The sequence below is a fragment of the Diorhabda carinulata genome, chromosome 2 (assembly GCF_026250575.1).
Source record: "Diorhabda carinulata isolate Delta chromosome 2, icDioCari1.1, whole genome shotgun sequence".
Lineage (NCBI taxonomy): Eukaryota > Metazoa > Arthropoda > Insecta > Coleoptera > Chrysomelidae > Diorhabda > Diorhabda carinulata.
Window position 1 is genome coordinate 14,885,728 of NC_079461.1, and position 21,225 is coordinate 14,906,952.

General features: G+C 30.1%; 3 protein-coding genes across 11 annotated transcripts in view; 2 read left to right on the plus strand and 1 right to left on the minus strand.

Moving 5' to 3' along the window:
* Positions 1 to 16,592, minus strand: part of LOC130890693 (mitochondrial dicarboxylate carrier) — a 28,586-nt gene extending 11,994 nt beyond the window's left edge. Inside the window, exons 1-3 of one of the 6 annotated variants that reach the window (XM_057794911.1) lie at positions 16,303 to 16,472; positions 2,330 to 2,433; positions 2,117 to 2,240 (exon numbers count right to left, since the gene is read on the minus strand). The gene's annotated coding sequence lies outside the window, so the exon portion shown is untranslated. Of the gene's footprint in view, positions 1 to 2,116; positions 2,241 to 2,329; positions 2,434 to 16,106; positions 16,163 to 16,302 lie in introns of those variants that run through there. The other 5 variants (XM_057794915.1, XM_057794914.1, XM_057794916.1 and 2 more) reach the window with 5 other exon arrangements.
* On the plus strand, positions 6,404 to 9,645 carry LOC130903748 (uncharacterized). The gene is made up of 3 exons (XM_057816001.1): positions 6,404 to 6,442; positions 7,838 to 9,271; positions 9,361 to 9,645. The coding sequence occupies exons 1-3, from the start codon at positions 6,404 to 6,406 to the stop codon at positions 9,643 to 9,645; spliced, it is 1,758 nt and encodes a 585-aa protein (XP_057671984.1).
* LOC130890694 (elongator complex protein 6-like) lies at positions 16,201 to 20,959 on the plus strand. Of its 4 annotated transcripts, none has more exons than XM_057794919.1 (3): positions 16,247 to 16,363; positions 17,388 to 17,782; positions 18,938 to 20,959. In XM_057794919.1, the coding sequence occupies exon 3, from the start codon at positions 18,943 to 18,945 to the stop codon at positions 19,693 to 19,695; it is 753 nt and encodes a 250-aa protein (XP_057650902.1). In that variant the 5' UTR covers positions 16,247 to 16,363; positions 17,388 to 17,782; positions 18,938 to 18,942; the 3' UTR covers positions 19,696 to 20,959. The 4 variants fall into 4 exon arrangements, with proteins under 4 accessions (XP_057650901.1, XP_057650902.1, XP_057650903.1 ...); XM_057794920.1 differs by having other exon boundaries at positions 17,388 to 17,667; XM_057794921.1 differs by having other exon boundaries at positions 17,388 to 17,631.
* Positions 20,960 to 21,225: the final 266 nt, after the last annotated feature.

Consider the following 21,225-nt stretch of genomic DNA (forward strand, 5'->3'; position numbering starts at 1 on the left):
ATCTCATCATAAATCCAACAAATGTAACCTCAATAAATAATAGTGTTAATATATCTTGAATCAACACATTTCTATTTAGAGTAACGTCTTTGGTCTTAACCTTTTCTGAGATTCTGTTACAAAATTTCAATTATACTGTATATCCATTCATTGGGATGTTTCCAAAAAGCAATCATTAATACTAGTTATTGTATGTTGTGTCATTGAAAATATCAGTAAACTGTTATATTTGGATGATTTTATTCACAAATTAAGTAGGTGATCAATAAACTACTAAAGTACCACTAAAGTAAAGCATCGTATTGAGAAACACTTTTTGTACACTTCCAAGGGCTGAAATAGTCTTACATAACAGAGGTTCTCCATAAAAAGTAAACTTAAGGAGTGTCCGAGTTTGCCATTTCATTCGGAAAAGTTGTATAATGTACTACTGTTGATAAAGTTCGCCAGTTTTTTCATTTGATATTTTACGGTCAAGAAGTGGATAGAATTCATTCGGATAAAGTACGCGAGTTTTCGAAGTAATTTTCAAGACTAATTACGTATACTTTGATTGTTGTTGAAATTCACTGAAACTTTTAGTTCCATAAGAACTGTCATAAACAAACAAATACTTATTTATACCTGCACATTAATAAAATTATTAAAATTTGTATTGCCCTTCTAGAAAAATTAGTGATTTTTTAAATTATCTTCCATGAATACAAAATTATTTCGTATAATTCTTTAGATGAAGAATAATTCTTCACAAGAATAATATGATTTTCATAAGTTTCTTGAACATTGGTATAAATTCTTTTAAGAGTCACTTTAAGAACTTGGTCTCTCAAAACATTAGGAAGTAGTCTAGAACTCTAGATGATAAAATATTGAGCCTAGAAAAACGAGACACTCAAAATAACATATGTCGATAGTTAAAAAATTATTAACAAAATCTAAATTGTCATCATTTTCCTCAGATTCTAAAAACTATGTGAAATGATATGATTTAGTATGAAAATCAATTTCAAATACTCCATTCATTGTTTGCATGGAGAAGACGCCTCTGATTAGTCATATTTCTTATACGTTTCTGTAATTGACTCAATGGAAATGTGGAATAAAATAGAAACAACATAAACATATATATTACGCAATCCTTGGAAATTGTCAGTTAACTTCCATTTAAGAAACATTTCTAGCTGCACAAAACCAAAATATACAGTACAATTTGCACAATATGCTAATTGGTTAATAATAGTTAAACTACGCCTTCTCGAATCCAACAAACTTTTCAACAAATCGATGCACTACTGATAATCTTGTAATGTTGGCAACGGGCATGGCTCATGCGCTTGGAAACAAAATAATTGTAGGTACGGCTATGAAAAATGGGATTAGAGAAAAAATTCTTTTGCACAATGAATAAACTTGAAAATAAACTTTTGAGATAAGTCAAAGCTGCTAAAAATTTATCTAATATTCACTTTTTTACCATCCAGATGCTTGTATTTTTCACCGCCTATTTTAAATATTCAACTAACTGCTCTGCTGTAAGCTCCTGCCTTATAAATGCTTTTGTAATATTTTCAGAATATCATAGAACCTTTTGCCTAGTTACAGCTACAGTTTTTTTCAAGAAACATCTAGAACAAAACTTTAACGATTATCAGTAAACAGTATGTAGGCAAAAGTTATGAATGGAACGCAGATACTGAGCGCTGTAGAATAACGATAGGCGACTTAATAAGCCCGTTCAATTTAAAAAAACTTTTAAATTGACTGGGGTACATTTTATTCAACATCTTTGACAAAACTGGTTGCAATTTCATTGCACAGCGAATACTAAATACTATCTCAAAAAATGTTAATATCCTAAAATGTTGGGTTAGTTAGATTGTTCAAAAATATTTTTACATAACAAATAAGATGAATTACTACACTAATAAAAATAATTGTTATTGTTAAAATATTATAGCATGTAAAACAAAACAAAACTAGACAGAGAATTAAATTTGCCGGTGTGCAATTTAGTTCATTAATGACATAAAATGTAAGAACTAGCAGGTTATAGGCCATATCACCAACAATCTAATACAGCAAAAAACGACTCCGTGCGAGAAATATAGAATCTTACGGGTTAAAGAGAGAGAGAATGCTTCTCAGACATCTCTGGATATTATTAGATATAAATTTAAATCTACACATAATGCAATGGATTTCTCTTGTTGAAAAATTTCTTTAGAGATATTTTTCTGCACCTGGAAAATACTATGAAATATATTGAAAGTTGAAAAGCGTATTCTTTTCTTCTAGGTGAGACCATCTGTAGAAGATCCATTGCTCTTACCTGTACCAAAGACGCAGTTTTCTCTATTCTTTTCTCCAGATTTTGAAGGTCCCAAAACAGGAATAAACAAAAAGTATGGATCTTCTAGTGGTTTGGAGTGTCGCCTACGATTCAACATCTCAGAATAAATTCCTTATACTAGAAAATTGCAAGAAATATTTTGTAAAATAGTGTCTACAAATTTTCGTTGATATGTCTGTTGATTCGCCGTATACTGTACGTTTTTTCCTTTTTTATACTCAGTAATATAGAGATATTTAATAAACATTATTTGTGCAATTTACAAAAAAACTGGCGAAAAATTTTACTGATTGACACATTAGAAAAATTGAATAAATGTAGTTGAATGTTAGCCGTTCTTAAGTAACATCAAAGCGGTTTTTCGATGTGGTTGTACTGGATGATATTAACATTAATAATGGATATCATGCAAATTTTACTGCCTTAGTTCAAAAATATTTAGACGAAGAATGTATTGTGAGTGCCACATCGGAAACTCGTCCGATGTCACCTCAGCCATCGACTTTGCATAAATCTATGGAATCCGAGAAAACGGAACAAGATGCTATCAATTATAAAGGACACGAGGATGAAAATAATGAAGAAAAGAAAACTATATCGTGGTAAAGAATAAAAAAACTTATTCAAAAATATTCTCAATCAAATGATGAAGATAATCTAGGGGAACGATTCCAACATTTGAATAGGGAGACATTTTTTATCATTATTTTTGTAAAATGTCGATCTTTAATAAATATGAGATAGCCTTTGAATTGAGTGAATGTATTGAAGAAAATATTTTCACACAAAATTAATTGAAATTATTAACCTGTACGGGCATTGTTGTATTTATCACACAATATAAGAAATAGAAACGGAAGCAACTTTTTCATCATCAAATTCATCAACTTTATGTTCACCAGGAATTATTCAATCACCAAATTCACATTCTGGTTGCATTGGATAATTTTGACAGATATGTTGAAGCTGTAAATGGTAAAGACACCCTCCATGATACTGTTGACAGAAATTTACCAGAATATAACGTCACAAACAAATGAAGGAGAAGAATCTGCAGAAGAATTTGAAAGAGGACTCTAAGTACATCCCAAGCAAACACGAATACAACAGAAACGATCAATCGACCAAAACGAAGAAGCGATAACATCTGAACTAACACCTTACTTATAAAAGATGATAGATCTTTTATTAATAATAGATGATTCGCATCAATTATTAGCTGATAAATTAGACATTACAAGTTCCTAATCTTCCGAAGTGGGCTGGGCTGGATTTAATAGACAAATCGTAGACGATCAAAGTCTTCCACAAAAAATGTGTTACTTAACTGCCGTAAACTCATCTCCTACAGATAAAACTGTCGTTTTTAAAATTTAAAAAAAACCAAAAGAATTGCAGCAGAAGTAAAACAGCCCTTCATTCAAGTGACTTATGACTTGGCTATTGCAAGAATCGCTATACATATTCAAGCTCAAGAAAAACCACGATTTGACAATATTTCTATTCATTTGCGTGGGTTTCACATATTTATAGCATATTTTAAAACAATTGGCAAAATGATCAATGATTGTGGTTTAACAACAATTATGATGGAGGTGATCTGTTGGCGAGTGGACCTATCTCAGGATTCTTTAAAGGCAAACACTTCAATAGAGGTAACCGTCTCCATCCGATGATGGTCTTAGGACTAGATACTGTGAATATCAGGAAGTTAAATTGGAACGAGAATTTGGATTGACAACAAAATTTTACATGATTTATATCAAATTAGTACATTACGAGGATTGTCTCAGAAATACCTTGCTCAACAAAGAAAACAAAAATTTTGGAAAAAATATATTTATTTCTCTCCTTTTAGATCCATACAATTTTTCTCAGCGATGTTCAACGAATTCGATAACCTTTTCATAATAAGAATCGTCAAGCTCCTCAAAATCATCTCTCCTCTTCATTATCCAAAAATCTTCGACCACAGAGCCATTTTTGCTGGGAATAGAAATGGATCCTAAAGGGCTAAATCTGGCGAATAGGGTGCATGAGGTGGCAATTCAAACTTTAATTCATTAATTTGAGCCATGCAATAACGGATGTGTGAGCCTATGCATTGTCTTGATGAAACAACACTTTCTTCGCAGATAAACGCGGCCATTTTTCTCAATTTCTTCACTCAAACATTGCAATAAGTTTGCATAATACTCGCCGTGGATAGTTTTTCCTTTTTCAAGATTGTCAATGAAAATTATTCCACGCGCCATGACCTTAACGGCAATTGGAACGGACTTTGTTTCCTTTTGAGCCGGTTCTCCCTTTTAGGTGCATTGTTTTGATTGATATTTCGTTTCAGATGTGAAGTGATGGACCTACGTTTCACACATGGTTATGAAACAGCGAAAACATTTGGCTTTATTTCTGTGAAACATTGCCAAACACTAATTGGAAACGTCTTCACGACGCAACTCTAAATTTTCCGTTAATATGCACCACAATTTCTTCAACATTTCTGGAGTCGACAACTGCGATGCTGGTCTTCGCAGGTCGTATGATCTTGTTTAAACTCTACTACCCAATATTTTACTGTTGATAACAGCTCTTATATTGGTTGGGTAAGGTTACACTAGTAGAATAGGACTAGCAAAATCCGAACAAATTGATTTGATTATTCCATCCCTATTTCTTGTGTTTTTTATGTGAAACTTCTACTTCGCACTCATTTTCCTCTTTTACCATAATGTGCATTATTGAGTTTTCTTCCGTCTTTTTGTATATTACTATACCATCGTCACTGATGTTAACACTCGCTTGCTTCAAAATTTTATTTTCAAATATAACTCGATGGGATGTAGCTACCTCGGGAATTACACGTAATTTTAGATCGAACATTTCATCATTGTTCTCAGCCTGAATATTGAATGATCCAAGTGTTTTGACTCTGATATTTTCGCCTAAGCCTTTTAACATTATATTTTCAGGCATCAATACTAAATTTTTAAAATGTGCATTATAAACATCTCTGATCGAACACACAGTATCAAATAGAGCTGAAATCCTTACTCCTCCTATGTTCAGATTAATGGCATTTTTTGATTGAGCTTCTACTACATTCACGCTAGAATTTCCAGCAGTAGATTTTGCAACGTTCTTTTTCGGACATTTATTTGACACATGGCCATATTTATTACAGCAGAAACACTTCGTAGCCTTCGATTTATCTGGGCAAATTTTGGATTAATGTCCCCGAGCTCCACAGTTGAAGCAGGTGAAGCGATCTACTTTTTGAAACTTTGAACTATTTCTTGGGTATCTCTCTCTTTTCGATAGATTCTTCATTTTTTCTAAATGTCTATTTCCTTGTTTGTACATGAGCATTACTCTTCTTTATCCGCTCATAAAGTTTCAGTTTTTTTGAATTAGTTGAAATCTTTTGCGCCATAGAGTGTTACATAACAACTTCTTTATCTATATAAGCTCGAATAGTAATTTCTCGCATCTATATAATATAATCTTCCACATTCTATGTATGTATGCACTAATCACATGCACTCCAAATGCTTCGGCTATCGTTTTATAAGCTCACACCAACTTCTGATACCTTTCTGAAATTGTTAAAATAATTTAGCCAGACCTCGTAAATATTTCTTTGCGTATATGAGTTTTTGTAAATAGTTCCAACCCGTAATTTCTGCAACTTCTTCAAATTCACAAATCCACGTTTGAATTGGATATACGTCATGGCCGTCAAAAGGTCTGATTTTCATCACTTCGCCTTCTTGCTTCGTTTTCACGCCTTACTTCTCTTCTTCTTCATTCTTCATACCGTCGTCTCTCTTCAAATTCACGCGTTCTCTCTAGCTCAAGTGTCCTATAGTCTTCATTTTTCTTCCTCTCTTCGTCTTCCATGATCATACGGTCTTTCTTCAAATATTCGTCTTTCCCTATCTCTTCGTCTATCTTAAGATGATCATCAATTTTCATCTCTTCATCTGTCTTCATGTTGTTTTTGTACCTTTTTAACGTCGTTTCATCCCAAATCGCCCCATTGATCACAATTGATCCATGGGGCCTGACCGGGATAAAGGTCAGGCCCTCAAAAATGTAGGGATTTCTTGATTGTCTGTTAAAAGGCCGGTTAGAAGAAAAACAATTTTATTATATAATTTAAACAATGGAAACACTTGACTTATGTACAATGTAAATAAGAAAACTAAAGTTGATAGTAAAAATATTTTATTTATTTATGTATATATAAGTCATTATGAGTATATATGTATCAACTTGATAAATGGCCTACAAACAGTTCGAAATAGGCTGAGAGAAGCAGGTATACGAGCCAGAGTGCCAGCTAGAGGTCCACGTCTTACCACGTCTATTCAAAATATGTCCAATATTTTATTCACGGATCAATAAGATTTTATCTGTATTCATCAGATAGGCGTGTACCAGTATATAGGCGACGTGGTGAACGGCAAGATCACGTTAATTTTTGTCAAACTGAAAGCTTTGGTGGTGGCTTTATCATGGTTTGGGGAGGAATTTCTTTCGAGGGTCGCACGGAGTTAGTACCAGTGAATGATGGAAGACTAAATGCTGACAGGTACATAACCACATAACCAATATCCCAGAACCCCATGTAGTGTCCTATATGCCTCATGTCGGTGACATTTCTGTGCTAATGCACCATAATGCTCGTCCACACGCTGCTATAGTGGTTCGGCAGTATTTAGAAGAGGTCGAGATACCCACCCTGAATTGGCCTGCACGTAGCCCGGACCTTAACCCAATAGAGCATGTCTGGGACCATCTAGGATGGCAAATTCAGCAACATCCGGCACAAATAAGAACATTAGATGATCTTTAAAATGTTCTTTTCAAATTCTGGGAAAACATGCCGCAAGGATACGTCCAGAACCTGTTTAGAAGCTTTCCAAGACTAATGGAAGCTTTAATGAGAGCCAAGGGCGTCAACACACACTATCAGAAATTCATTGGCTAGTTTTAGTTTAAGCACCGTTCATTTTTTGTATAGGGTAAACCAGGCAAACGTGCCCCAGTCGGATATGTGCCCCACTCGCGAAACTCAGTGAAGCATTTTAAATTTGGCGCTTATTTGATCCTAGCTGGTCAGTGTTCCAAGTATGGCCTCGATGTAAACAACACTGTGCTGGTTTTTATTTAGTTTTAGTGAGAAAAAGTGATTAAAAGGTTTGTATTACTACATGAATTTGTTTTATATCTATTTTCACGTTGATTAAAAGTATTTGCTCCATATTATTTCGTGTTTTTAAAGTTTTTATCGAAAACTAACCTCATTTAACTTTTATTTGCCTATAATTACGTTCCGTTTTTCGTAACAAATATCAGAATTATTTAAGTGGGGCACATTACACTGTACATCGTCTAATGCGCCCCGATTTTTTTCGGCTAATGTGCCCCATTTGGAGATAATTCCTGAATTCTTATTTTGATTACTTTTTAATATTTTTTTTTTAGGAAATGGGAAAGGTTAAAGCTGTTGATCCAAGAAAATGGACGGAAAAAAATATGCAGAAGGCGGTGGAGGATGTAATAAATAAGAAAATGGGAGTAAATGAAGCGAGTCGTTTATATGAAATACCTTCGCGCACATTGCGAAAACACATCCTCAAGGGTTGGAGGTCTAAGCAGAGAATTGGAAGACCTTCTGAATTGGGATATGAGAACGAACTAAAACTTGTAGCTCACATTAAAAAGCTTGAATCCATCGGATTTCCCTTGGAGCCATCGAGACTGCAGTCTATAGCTTACGACTTTGCTGAAAATCTTCGATTGCCACATCGATTCAATAATGAGAAGAAGTCAGCAGGCTGGGATTGGTTTCAAGGATTTATGAAGCGTCATCCAGACCTGAGTAAACGTAAAGCAGAAGGCCTGTCATTGGCAAGAGCTAGTGGTATGAATAGACAGGATGTCGATAAATATTTTGAAATGTTGTTGAAGGTATTGACTGATAACGATTTGATTAGTAAACCAGAAAGAATCTACAACATGGACGAAAGCGGAATACAAGTTAACAATAAAACTGGACGCGTAATTGCTAGCAAGGGTGCGAAATGTGTAAATACTGTAACCAGTACCGAAAAAGGTGAAAATATATCTTTGATTGCGAGCTGCAATGCGGAAGGTACTTTCCTTCCGCCTATTTTGATACTGAAGGGTAAATACAAAAAACCTGAATTTTGTGAGGGTCTACCACCTGGCTCAAATGTATACATGAATCAGAAATCATCTTACATCAACGCTGAACTATTTTTGAAGTGGATGAAAGAGCATTTTATACCACGAAAGCAAGATGGCAAGGTTCTTCTGATTTTAGATGGGCATTCTTCGCATTCCAATTCATATGAAATGCTACAATTGGCATCTGAAAACGATGTGATTATCCTCTGTCTACCAAGTCATACTACTCAGGCTCTTCAACCATTGGATAGAAGTTTTTTTAAGCCATTCAAAAGTTACTTGTCTAAAGAAGTTTCCACTTGGTTTATCAACAACAAAGGCCGACCTTTTAATCGATACCACATTTCAAAAATGATTGGTGATGCCTGGTTCAAGTCTGCTATACCAGCAATTGGCGTTTCAGGATTTAAAGCGACAGGGATTTGCCCTTATGATCCCAATGCTGTGCCTGAATATTTCTTCAGAATTTCTGATGCATCAATGGGAAGTATTCAGAATAATGATGATTCGCAAGCAATTAATAATCATTCACAGCCAACTCAGAACACTATTGCTCTTTCCTTGCCAAGTACATCCACATCTCTGATTAGTAATAATAATAATCAAGCCATTCAAATGTCCATATCAGAATCTTCTGAGACTGCACAAGAATTAACACCATCTAAGACCTTACAAATAATTAGTCCATTGCCTATTATTCAACAAAAAGTAAGTAAAAGGAAGCAATCTGTTAAGGTTTTGACATCAAAAATTCATTTGACAACTCGTAAACTGTTTGAAGACAAAAAAAAATTCAGGAGAAAAAACGTAAGAAGACTGTTGTGAGGGATTTATCATCGTCATCAGAAAGTGAAGTAGAGTTGCAGCTTAGTGAATCTAGCGAAGAATGTTCTGATGAAAATGAAAACACATGTGTAGAATGTCACGAGAATTACTACCGTACCAAGAAGAAGAGCGAATGGATTCGATGTTTGCAGTGTTCTGGCTGGTTATATGAAGACTGTACAAGTTATAGAGAGAAATGCAATAACTGCGGTACCAAAGAAAAAGGAAAAGGGAAAGGAAAAAGAACCTCTAAATGAGAGGTTTTGCTGGGGCACATAAGACGGATCTATCCTTGTAATGTGCCCCACCCTAAGTTTCACAAAATTGTTGATCTCAGTTATATTCAATTATATTTTAGAAGATTTTTTAGTTTTTTTTATGCCAATTGAGTCAGAGGTTAAGACTGATTACTTTAATAAACATGTTCTAAACAAAAAATGATTTTTATTTCGATTTTTCGAATAGTGGGGCACATTTGCCTGTTTTACCCTAGATGTTTTGTACAATTTTCTTGATATTTTCTATATTTTGGTAAATCAAACTTTTTGTCTTCTGTAGATAAAACTGATATAAAATAAATATTGCAAAAGGCGTATCTATTGGTGTTTTAATTCGTAATAATAATAAAATTCGAAAAACAGGCAACACCTTTAAAATATTTAAAAAATAATGAGTGCGATAATTGTGTTGTATATACATATATATATATATTATATATATATATATATATATATATATATATATATATATATATATATATATATATATATATTATATATATATGCATCTAAATGTTCTTGATTCATCTGATTTAAAATTAGTTTTTTTTGAAAATTTTTAAGAGGAAGATGAATTTATGTATATGTATGTATATATAAACGGTCTTATTGGGAACGTGGCAAGGAAACACCAAAGTGGACTGACTAACTTTAATATATTTTCTGAGCTTTCGAATACTTATGTATTCATCGTCTGGGAAATTATTAATTAGAATTTACGGCGGTTTTTGATTGTATTAATGCTTGTATGAATTTTCAAACTAGGAATTCAGAATTCAATATTCAAATTTCTATTTTCGCTCGGAAAATATATTAAAGTTAGTCCACTTTGGTGTTTCCTTGCCACGTTCCCAATAAGAAACCACTTATAAATATATACATAAATTTCTTCAATTTCTTATTTCTTAAACCTTTAGATATATTAATGCATCTAAATATTCTTGATTTCAGGTCTCTTCTGTTTCAAAATTATTTTTTTTTATAGTTTTTAAAAGAAAGATAAATTATGACGTTTCGACTTTTCTTTAAGTCTTTATCAAAATATGATATTGACACTGACAATTTGCTTATTTATATTGATCTATAGATCACCTTCATCATGAGTATCAAAATAAGGATGAAATCAACTTAGAAATTTGTTCTAATAAGAAAAATTAATTTTTCCTTGGTTTCCACATCCCAAATATATTAAATTTATCTTTCTTCTAAAAACTATCAAAAAAAACTAAGTTTGAAAGCGAAGAGAGCTAAAATCAAGAACCTTTATATATAGATTTAGATATAGATATATATACATATGTAATATATATCTATATATATACAGGGTGATTCATTAAGAATATCCAATCTCTGAACTGTAGATTCTAGACCTAAAAATATGATGATTCTGTTCAACATACCTTATGCAAATATTGCTAGTTTCAGAGTTCTGAGTTCAGTTGTAAGTTCAGCTAAAAAAAAGTTGACTTTGATTTAATTAACACAAATAAGTGTAACTAGCCCCCTCTATGAGCAATGTCAAATTAGAGTGCAAATTATGATTTCTCATGCCAAAAAACGTAAAATTGCCAATTTTCAAAGAGAAATTGTGAAAACATAAACAATTATTGTGAAAATCAAAATTTAAATTCAAACTTTGAACTCGGAACTCGGAAACTAGCAATATTTGCATGAGGCATGTTGAGCAGAATCATCATATTTTGAGGTCTAGAATCTACAGTTCAGAGATTGGACATTCTTAATAAATATATATATTTATTTATTTTTTTTCTCTTTCTAATTTCTTGGGTTCGTAGGTTGTTTCACATTTTTATGTATAACTTAAGGTTTCGCTCCTACCTTGAGAGCATTTTTAAAAGAATAATTAATATTTGATGATTAAAATATTTGTAGATAGATAAAACATATTAGTAGATATCTTGAAAACATTATTAAGAACATAGTATTAGAATCAGTGTATTTACCTCGAAATTTTAATGAAAAGATATTTTACCAGGTAGATTGAAATAAATTAATTGATCAAATTATGGTAAATTTGGCTGAGGTTTTTTACATCTTGTTTATCATTTACAGAACATGTATCTTGTTTTATGTGTATCATTTCTTTGATTAATAATTTTTGATAGTTAGTGTCATGAGCAAAGATTTATGTTTTTTTAAAAACAAATTCATGATGTTCATTTTTTTCGTGTTTATGTAGAGCAGTCGATGCATTTTTTGTGTATTTGTGACCATTTATTCTGTTTTCTAAATATTCCGTAGTCATTCCTATATAATTTTTAGGACAATTTAAACATGGTGTGGAAGTGAGGGGAGTGCTATGTATGTATATTTTTCTTTACTTGAATTATTGAAGTTATTAAATTTAACTCAAATATCCAATTCACTTCAGAAATTGAAAACAACAAAATTAATTTCAGAGAGAGTATTAAAATTAACTTCTCCACAATATCACCGAGAAGTAATAAAAAAAAACTCAAAAATACTTTGAAGAATAATCAATATCCAGAAAATCAAATTAATTGAATCATCCAACAACGTACATATAAATTACACAATAAGAACAATATAAATCCAATCACACAAATAAAGTAAAAAAAATAAACATACAATTTAGCACTCCCCTATACATACCAACTATCAGAAAAATTGAAATACATTTTATCGAAACATAACATCAATATCAATCATAGATCACATAACACATCACCAGTTCATTTTTCTTTACTTGAATTTATTTGTGTAGTTGGATTTATATTGTTCTTATTGTGTAATTTATATGTACCGGGTATCCCAATTAGAATGGCTCACGGCCATATCTCGGAAACCGATTATAGTACAGCTTCGTAAAAAAAATTTATAACAAAAGTGACCTCGAGAAAAACCTAGAAATTATTTACAGAGTTGTAGGTCCACCGCCAGAGGGCGTAATTAAATACCAAAAATTATAAAATGAATAATTTTGCCTAATTAAGATACATTTAAACTATGACGATCGTATTCTTCAAGAAATTCAGCGTATATTTCATTTTACAAGTTTTACATTTCCAGTCGTTCTTAAACGGTGTATGAGTCGACGAAAACTCTGCTACCGGGATGACGTCTTTGGTGATATTCTATGGCATATACCCTAGCCGCAACAGTTGCATTTCTCATACATTCAAAGTAAATGCCTATCATATCAAATCGCAATGACACGTAAAAGAACTAATTTCTAGGTTTATTAATTTGACACAAGACATATCTTTTTGTTTTGTTTTTTTCATGACCCACTACTTGTTTTTATATATTTCCACTTTAACTTCTATAACGCAGTTTCCTGGTGATAGCATAAGTAATATTGACATAATAATTGGAACTATTAATAATAGAACAAGGAAAGACAATTTTGTGGAGTCAAAAAATGTTAAAATCCGTTCAGAGTAATTTATGTTTAAAGGAAAATTCTTAAAATTTACACATAGCGCCCTCTAGCGTATACGTTAATCATTCGGTTGTTTCGAAATTATAACTCTTACATTGGTAGAAAGGAGCTCTCTTCAAAAAGACTAAGTTTGCATAAATAGGTTAAGTAGAACTGGAATTACAGGTGTTTTTTCATAATAACGTTCCCCACCTCTTATTTGAAGAGATAGACTAAAACTTGTAAGATCAAATATACGCTGAATTTCTTGAAGAATACAATCATCATAGTTTAAATGCATCTTAATTAGGCAAATTTGTAAATTATTCATTTTATAATTTTTGGTATATAATTACGCCCTCTGGCAATGGATCTACAATTCTGTAAATAATTTCAAGGTTTTTCTCCAGCTAATTTTTAGGACAATTCAAACATGGTATGGAATATATAATATTTGATTTCCTAGTTTCTTTAGTTTTGTTTTTTAGTGTAGTGAATAGAGGTGATAATGTCTTATGTGATCTATGACTTATATTGATGTTATGTTTCGATAAAATGTATTTCAATTTTTCTGATAGTTGCTATGTATAGGGGAGTGCTATGTATGTTTATTTTTCTTTACTTGAATTTATTTGTGTGGTTGGATTTATATTGTTCTTATTGTGTAATTTGTATGTACGTTGTTGGATGATTCAATTAATTTGATTTTATGGGTATTGATTTTTCTTCAAAGTATTTTTGAGTTTTTTTTATTACTTCTCAGTGATATTCTGGAGAAGTTGATTTTAACCCTCTCTCTGTTAATCCTATAACGACGCTGTTTTTTGTGATTTGGGATGGCATGAGTTATAATTAAGATATCTTCCAGACCATGTTTCTTTTGTATAATATTTAGTTTTTATTTTATTATTGATTTTAATAAGTGTCATGTCTAAGAAATTAATTTTTCTAAAGTGAATTGGGTATTTGAGTTAAATTTAATAACTTTAATAAATTTAATAACTTCAATAATTCAAGTTAAGAAAAATATACATACATAGCACTCCCCTATACAAACCCACTATCAGAAAAATTGAAATACATTTTATCGAATATAAGTCATAGATCACACAACACATTATCACCACTTTTCACTACACAAAAAAACAAAACTAAAGACACTAAGAAATCAAATATTATATATTCCATACCATGTTTGAATTGTCCTAAAAATTATATAGGAATGACTAAGCAATATTTAGAAAACAGAATAAATGGTCACAAATACACCAAAAATGCATCGACTGCTCTACATAAACACGAAAAAAATGAACATCATGAATTTGATTTTAAAAAAAACCAAAATCATTGCTCATGACACTAACTATCAAAAATTATTAATCAAAGAAATGATACACATAAAACAATATAAATGTTCTGTAAATGATAGACAAGATATAAAAAACCTCAGCCAAATTTACCATAGTTTGATCAATTAATTTATTTCAATCTACCTGGTATAATATCTTTTTATTGAAATTTCGAGGCAAATACACTGATTCTAATACTATGTTTTTAATAATGTTTTTAAGATATCTACTAATATGTTTCATCTATTCTACAAATATTTTAATCATCAAATATTATATATTCTTTTGAAAATACTTCCAAGAAGGAGCAAAACGTTAAGTTATACATAAAAATGTGATATTTTATCGAAATTTCATTATTTTATCCAAACAACCTACGAACCCAAGAAATTAGAAACTCAAATAGATGAAGAAATCTAGTAAATAAATATATGAAATATCCAGAAAATCCAGAAAATAGGAGTAATAGTTACAAATATACTAAAAATGCATCAACCACACTACATAAAGGTGATCAAATGAAAAGCATGATTTTTATTTCATAAATACCAAAATATGAACTCAAGATAAAAATTATCAAAACTTGACAATTGAAGAAATTATTTTTATAAAACAAAATAAATTATCAGTTAATGATAAACAGGCCATAAAAAACTAGAATAAAATTGATTATAATTTAATCAATTGCTTTTCAAACTTACATAAAGTAAGTATCTGAAGTAGGTAAACTGATATTTAATATTAATCTTCTCTATCATATATGACATTATTTTTCTAACATTTAAAAAACATAATTCTAACAAAAATTTTATTTCATATTTGGTGGAATTTATATAATATTTATTATTTTTAATCATAAGTCATTTGATAATGCTTCTAGTCAGGAGCGAAACGTCAAGGTGAGATAACTTTCTAATAAAAAATCAACAAATGAGAAAACAACTACTTTCCTGGCTAATGCCTCGTCGAATATTGAGTTACATCTTCTCTAAGAGCGTGATGTCAATCTACCTTTTTGTCGATATTAACATCCCCAATGTCTCGCAATTGCAAAGATAGGTTCTAACTACTGACTAGTTTCGACGACATTCGACTTGAGATCCGAACTGAAGACATTGTCAAAGATCAGCTATTTGGTCCATGTAGTTATCAAACATTTCCCAGCGAACTCTATCTGGCGCCATCCTCACTTCCAGCTGTGAACCACTGGCCAGGTAGAAATATAGCGTTGATGTATAAAAATTTTATGTCATTTATAATCTTACCAATAAATATTTAACTTAATTCATAACGACACAAACTAATCTAACTAATGAACCAATGAAAAAACCAAATTCAAGACACTACAATTCTCAATTAATTTAAGTAATTTTTAATATTGTCATATCTTTATACATATTTTTACATTGAACTTTTACCATAATTTTAGTTGCTTATGATAAAAGAAAGAAGGAAAATCAATACAACGCAATTCTCAATTAATTAAGTAATGTTACACTTTCATACAAATTTTTACATTGTACTTGACTATAGCATCAGTCCCCGATGATGAATACATAAGCATTCGAAAGCTCGAAAAGAATTAATTATTTTAATTAATTTATTTATATAAATATTTTACAAAGTTGATTGTGAGAGAATATTTGTTTGTCTTTAGAAAATAGTAATTTAAATTTAAATGTACACACCTTAGATGATTGAATCAATTACAGAAAATTAATTCCATTGAATATATAGTTACCAGTGGACCAGCAAGACATTAGACAAACGTACATTTAGTCATAATCATAACCAAATAGCTTTATTGTGACACAACTACTTGTGACAATTTAAATTTTAGGTTAATGTAGTATTAGCTATGAATATTATAAAAACTTTCCTTACCTTTTAAAATGTGTCTTTTTTAATACTTCTGATTATTAGTTTGAACCATTGTGTTTACCCGGTAAGAATTTTTCAATTCATTTTAGATATCTTCACCTTATTTATTTAGTATTAGATACTGAAATATGTGTGAGAATAATCGTTTTAAAATATTTGCTTCATAATCAATGATATTAGTTACTTTACCAAGGTCATAATCCACTTGAATACGTCATTAGAGGTTACAGAAATATTAGAAAACATGTAAAAACAGAAATTAAACTCGTTACCTTGAACTAAAAGGGTTAATTGATGACTTTCAATATCCTCAACGAAGTTTACAGGCAATCCATATGTCTCTCATCATAATAAAGTATCTGTTAAATGTTTGTTATAAGCTTACATTTTGGGTACCAAAATAAAGCAATCAACATTTTATCTTACATGCTGAATAAAAAATTGTTTTCCATAAGAATCTCAAGATCAAATTCTTGTAGTTTTAGTTTCAATCTTATTAAATTGATTCGGTTTTTTTTAATAAAATGTAACCTAAAATTGACTAATTTCAATCATATTTTTTTATTATTGATAAAATGTTTACAGCTTTTGATTATTGTTTTTTGATGGTACTATAGAGTACTTTGAGTTGAATTTAGTGTTCGGGAATAAAATTCTATTGGATTAGAATCTTGTGAAATTTCTATAGCGATTTAAAGCATCCATCGTTTAAGTAAATGTAAAGTTTGAAGAAATAGTGGATGAGTTGTCTTTCACTTCCATTGTGAATTTGATACAGGCGTCTACACTATTCAGATCTAGTACAAAGGAATCATAAATATTAGTTTCGAAGCAATTGTGGGCAAGTGTGACAATATCAATACTTTATGAATGAAGTGAAATAAGTATTAGGCTTTCTGGTTTGGTAGAAGGTGAAAAATATCATATTTTAATGGTTTCATATGAATGGAAAATATTACAAAAATTTTCTCTTAATATTCTTCATTTTGTCCATTTATCGTGTTACGTTGTTTAAAATTTCTTTTTAAGCATTCAAATATGCCTTTATTTAAATTTTATATGAAAAGTCAATATTAAAACCTTTTTAGATCTGGTATAATGAATTTATTTTATGAAATTTTTGGAAGAAAAAGCGAAATTTTAATATTTTTATCAGGATAATATTCCAAATATCCTTGGTCAAACTTTCATATGTGTAATAACAATGGCTGAAGATTGAAGAGTGATAATTTAATGAACAATACAGCATAGTTTGATCTTCATGAAATAAGCAATGAGAAACGAACTCAAAATTTGGCTACTTTGAATTTACTGTACAAGGAGAAATTCGAGGTGATAAATATAATGTAATCCAAAATAATATAGGAGGTACGGACAATTTCAGCCTAAAAGTGGTGTATATCCCAAAATACTAGCTGTTGATTAGAAAGATATTTTAGTGAGAGTTGCAGATAATCCTCAACGTTTAACAGGAGCAATTGGAGTAAGCCAATCTCCAGTTTTTTTCTTCTAATACTGAAAAATACCTTTTCATTTCAAACCTCTTTAAATTTTATTGTTTGGATATTCCCTTTTATGACTGAATATAGTTCAATGGAAGATAAATAACTTAAAAATTTCAATTTTGTTAATAAAATTTATACTGAAAGGGTTAAGTGGCAATTCTTGTAAAAATTATAAATGTGATTTACCATTCAACTTTGCTGGTAATTCGTGTGAATCCATCAAACTGTTTCAACATTCTCCACACACATTACTTATAAATAAATAAATGAATAAATAAGAATGTCTTATATCCCAATTATGGCCGTTTTTCCAATTGGAAATCCTCTATAATTTACTGAACTTGTTAGTATGACAATTTTTTTAAATAAACTGCTATTTTATTCACTTATTGTCCATTGACAAAATTCAAAAAAATATCTAGGCAATAAATTTTGTGTGAAGTGGTAATAAGTAATAGCTTGTTAATGTTTGCCAAATTGAAGAGTAAGTCATTGCTGTTAAGTTAAACGCAGCAGAGTACTCGAGTACTTAATGCTGTATTATTAGCAATTCACACTGAAATATATTGAACTTTGTTTGGGTATATTTAGCTACAGCAATATAGGAATAGTTATCTTATACATCAATAAAAAGTAGTATTTTAACTTAATAAATGTTTCACATCTTACAAGATGTTTTTAATAAGACGGTATTTGGGACAGAAAAATTGCTGAAGACATGAATGGAAGTATACAACTTGTTAACAGTACTTAATATATGGAAGTGAAATCTAGTTAATAAACGATAAGACACGAAGAAGAATAATAGCAGAAGGGATGAATCAACGGAAAAAAATAGTGTGGAAACGATAATAGGCATAGGCAAAAAAATATTTTGATTTGAAAGTTCTTGTAATTCAGTTTCCTCTAATATTTCATTGTTGAGAGTAAATTACCTAACAGTCCATATTTTATAATTTAAGATTTTCAAGATATTTTCTACTTTTAAGGATTTAGAATATCCTTATATACATTTTTAATTTTATAATTCATAGAAGCTTCTACTATATTCGGTATCCTACATTTATTATATTTTATCCTTAGATGCACATTTTTTTTAGATTATTTTTAGAAAGATTAATTTTTCTTTACAGGTGAGATGATATCCTTGGGAGATCCACTTACATCAAATGCCGTTCTTTCGGCTCTGCAAATCAATAGTCAAGACAAAATAATTTCTATAAAAGAAAATATAAATGCAGACTCCAATTTCGTAATTACACATCTCATAAAACAAGTAATGTACGAGAAGAATAGGTTATGCTTAGTTAACTTTCATAACACCATAGAACATTACCAATGTATTGGTAAAAAGTTAGGTTATGATTTATTAAAAGCTGTGAATGAAGGAATTGTAAAAATTATAGATCCTCTTAAAGATATAGCGGAAAGTACCGATCTAGATAGTGAATATTTACAAGAAAACAAAGAGACTTTAGTGAAGCAGTTGTATTTCGACATAAAAAGAAATCTTGATTCAGTAAAAATTGACAACAAATTAGTTTACTTGATAATCGACGACTTCAGCCATCTTCATGATCTAGATGTTGGAATTAAGGAGACATTGAGGTTTCTCCATTATTGTATTAACCTTATTAAATCTGATAATATATGTGTGATCTTTAACAACCATGTATCCACAATAATCGATGATATCATTTCAAATAATCTAGAATATCTAGCTGATGTCCACATTGAAGTATCAACTTTAAAGACTGGGTATTCTCAAGAAATTACTGGATTTCTAACTATCAGAAGAAAATCATCAATTAATCAATATCAATATAAAGCATTTGATAGAGGGGTTAAAACATTCCATCCTGGAGAATCTATTTACCATTTGTATAAGTAATTTGGAATTCCTTCACTAATAAAAACAATGTGAATTTTATTTTGATGGTATTCGTGGAAACTAAAGTGCCTTGAAATTAATCAATGTCATAATATTTCGGCCTATTTACTTAAATACATTTTTAAAACATTTGTAAACTATCTTGGAAAAAATGTATATATATTGATATCAATGATTGTTGATGGCATCATCCAAATTATATATTTAACTTTCGAAATTTCATTTTTAAACATTTTATCAACACAAAAACCACAAATTACAATATTACAATTATACAAATGAATGAACTCTAATTTCAAGCGATTGAATTAACAAGAGTCATTGATAAGTCTTTACAATAATCTTATTTTTATATATAAATAAATGTTGACACATGTTTACAAAATATGATCATTTTGCTTATTAATTTTCAGAATATTCTAGATTTCTCTTCATGTAACTTCTCTATCCCTAAGAATGAAAAACAGTGGAGGTATTTTTCAATTCCTGCTCTATAGCTCCTCTTCTTTCTTTAAATTCATATTTTTTAAATTGTGTATTAGTCGAGAAAATCTCGTTTTCTATTTGATCATTACTATTCTTTGGAATTCTAATACTTGATGGAAGTTTTATTTTCAAATAACAGATTTGGATAACACACAGTTTGTAAATTTGGAATTACTAAAATTTCACTGTTTGTAACTTGTTGTATTATAGTTTCTTGAAGATTCACACCACTAACGAAACAGTTTCTACGAGAGCGGCCATTTAACAGTTCTATAGTACAATTGTCATTTAATTTAAATTTTTCTTTGCAATAATATTTTTATTCAAAAACGGGACATTCTTCTTTAATCAAAATTACTTTTTCCGGTTTCTTGGCCAAGTAAGGTTGAGAAGGAATAAATATTTTTTAGTTTTGGATAACGGAAAAAATTCAGAGACTTGGGATTTTAATATTAGAATATGGGTAGCAAATATTATTTTGGATTTGGAAAAAGTTACCTGTGAGCCCAAAAAGATATAATATTTTAGAATAAAATTAAATTTTGGAATTATTCTTTATAAATAGGATTTAAATATTTTATCATTTCAAAAATTTCTTGACTAGATATTTCTGAACTATGGATTGTATTTAATTTAGAAAATGTTTTTGCGTTTTCAATATTATCAGTTAGTGTAATTAATTCTGATAATCCAGATTAATTTGTGAAATGGTATTATAGAATGTAATGAAATTGTTTTTATTTTATTTTCTAATTATATGTGAAATTTTTCTAAATTATTCTGGAGTTTTTGTTGGGTGTACCATAAAGTTGTGTATTGTGTATTATAATGATAAATCAATTTTTTATGTAATCATATTTATAGATTTACTTCATGAATTATTTGTTTTTGATTTTGTTGTAGAACATTTATTGCGTTATCATATCTTTCTTCATCATTTGAATCCAGAGTTCCAAAAAGCCATTTATCTATTTTTCCTGCTGCATTTATTAAACCTCATTTTAATCCAATATGTGGATAAATAGCTTCTGATTTTCAATCTAA

Excerpts from the sequence above, each read along its gene's own strand:
- LOC130903748 (XM_057816001.1), top strand. The coding sequence starts at position 6,404 with ATGGGGCCTGACCGGGATAAAGGTCAGGCCCTCAAAAAT. Across the intron at positions 6,443-7,837 it reads AAGGTCAGGCCCTCAAAAAT|GAAATGGGAAAGGTTAAAGC; the intron begins GTAGGGATTTCT and ends TTTTTTTTTTAG. Across the intron at positions 9,272-9,360 it reads TGCCTATTATTCAACAAAAA|GAGAAAAAACGTAAGAAGAC; the intron begins GTAAGTAAAAGG and ends AAAAAAATTCAG.
- LOC130890694 (XM_057794918.1), top strand. The coding sequence starts at position 18,943 with ATGATATCCTTGGGAGATCCACTTACATCAAATGCCGTTCTTTCGGCT.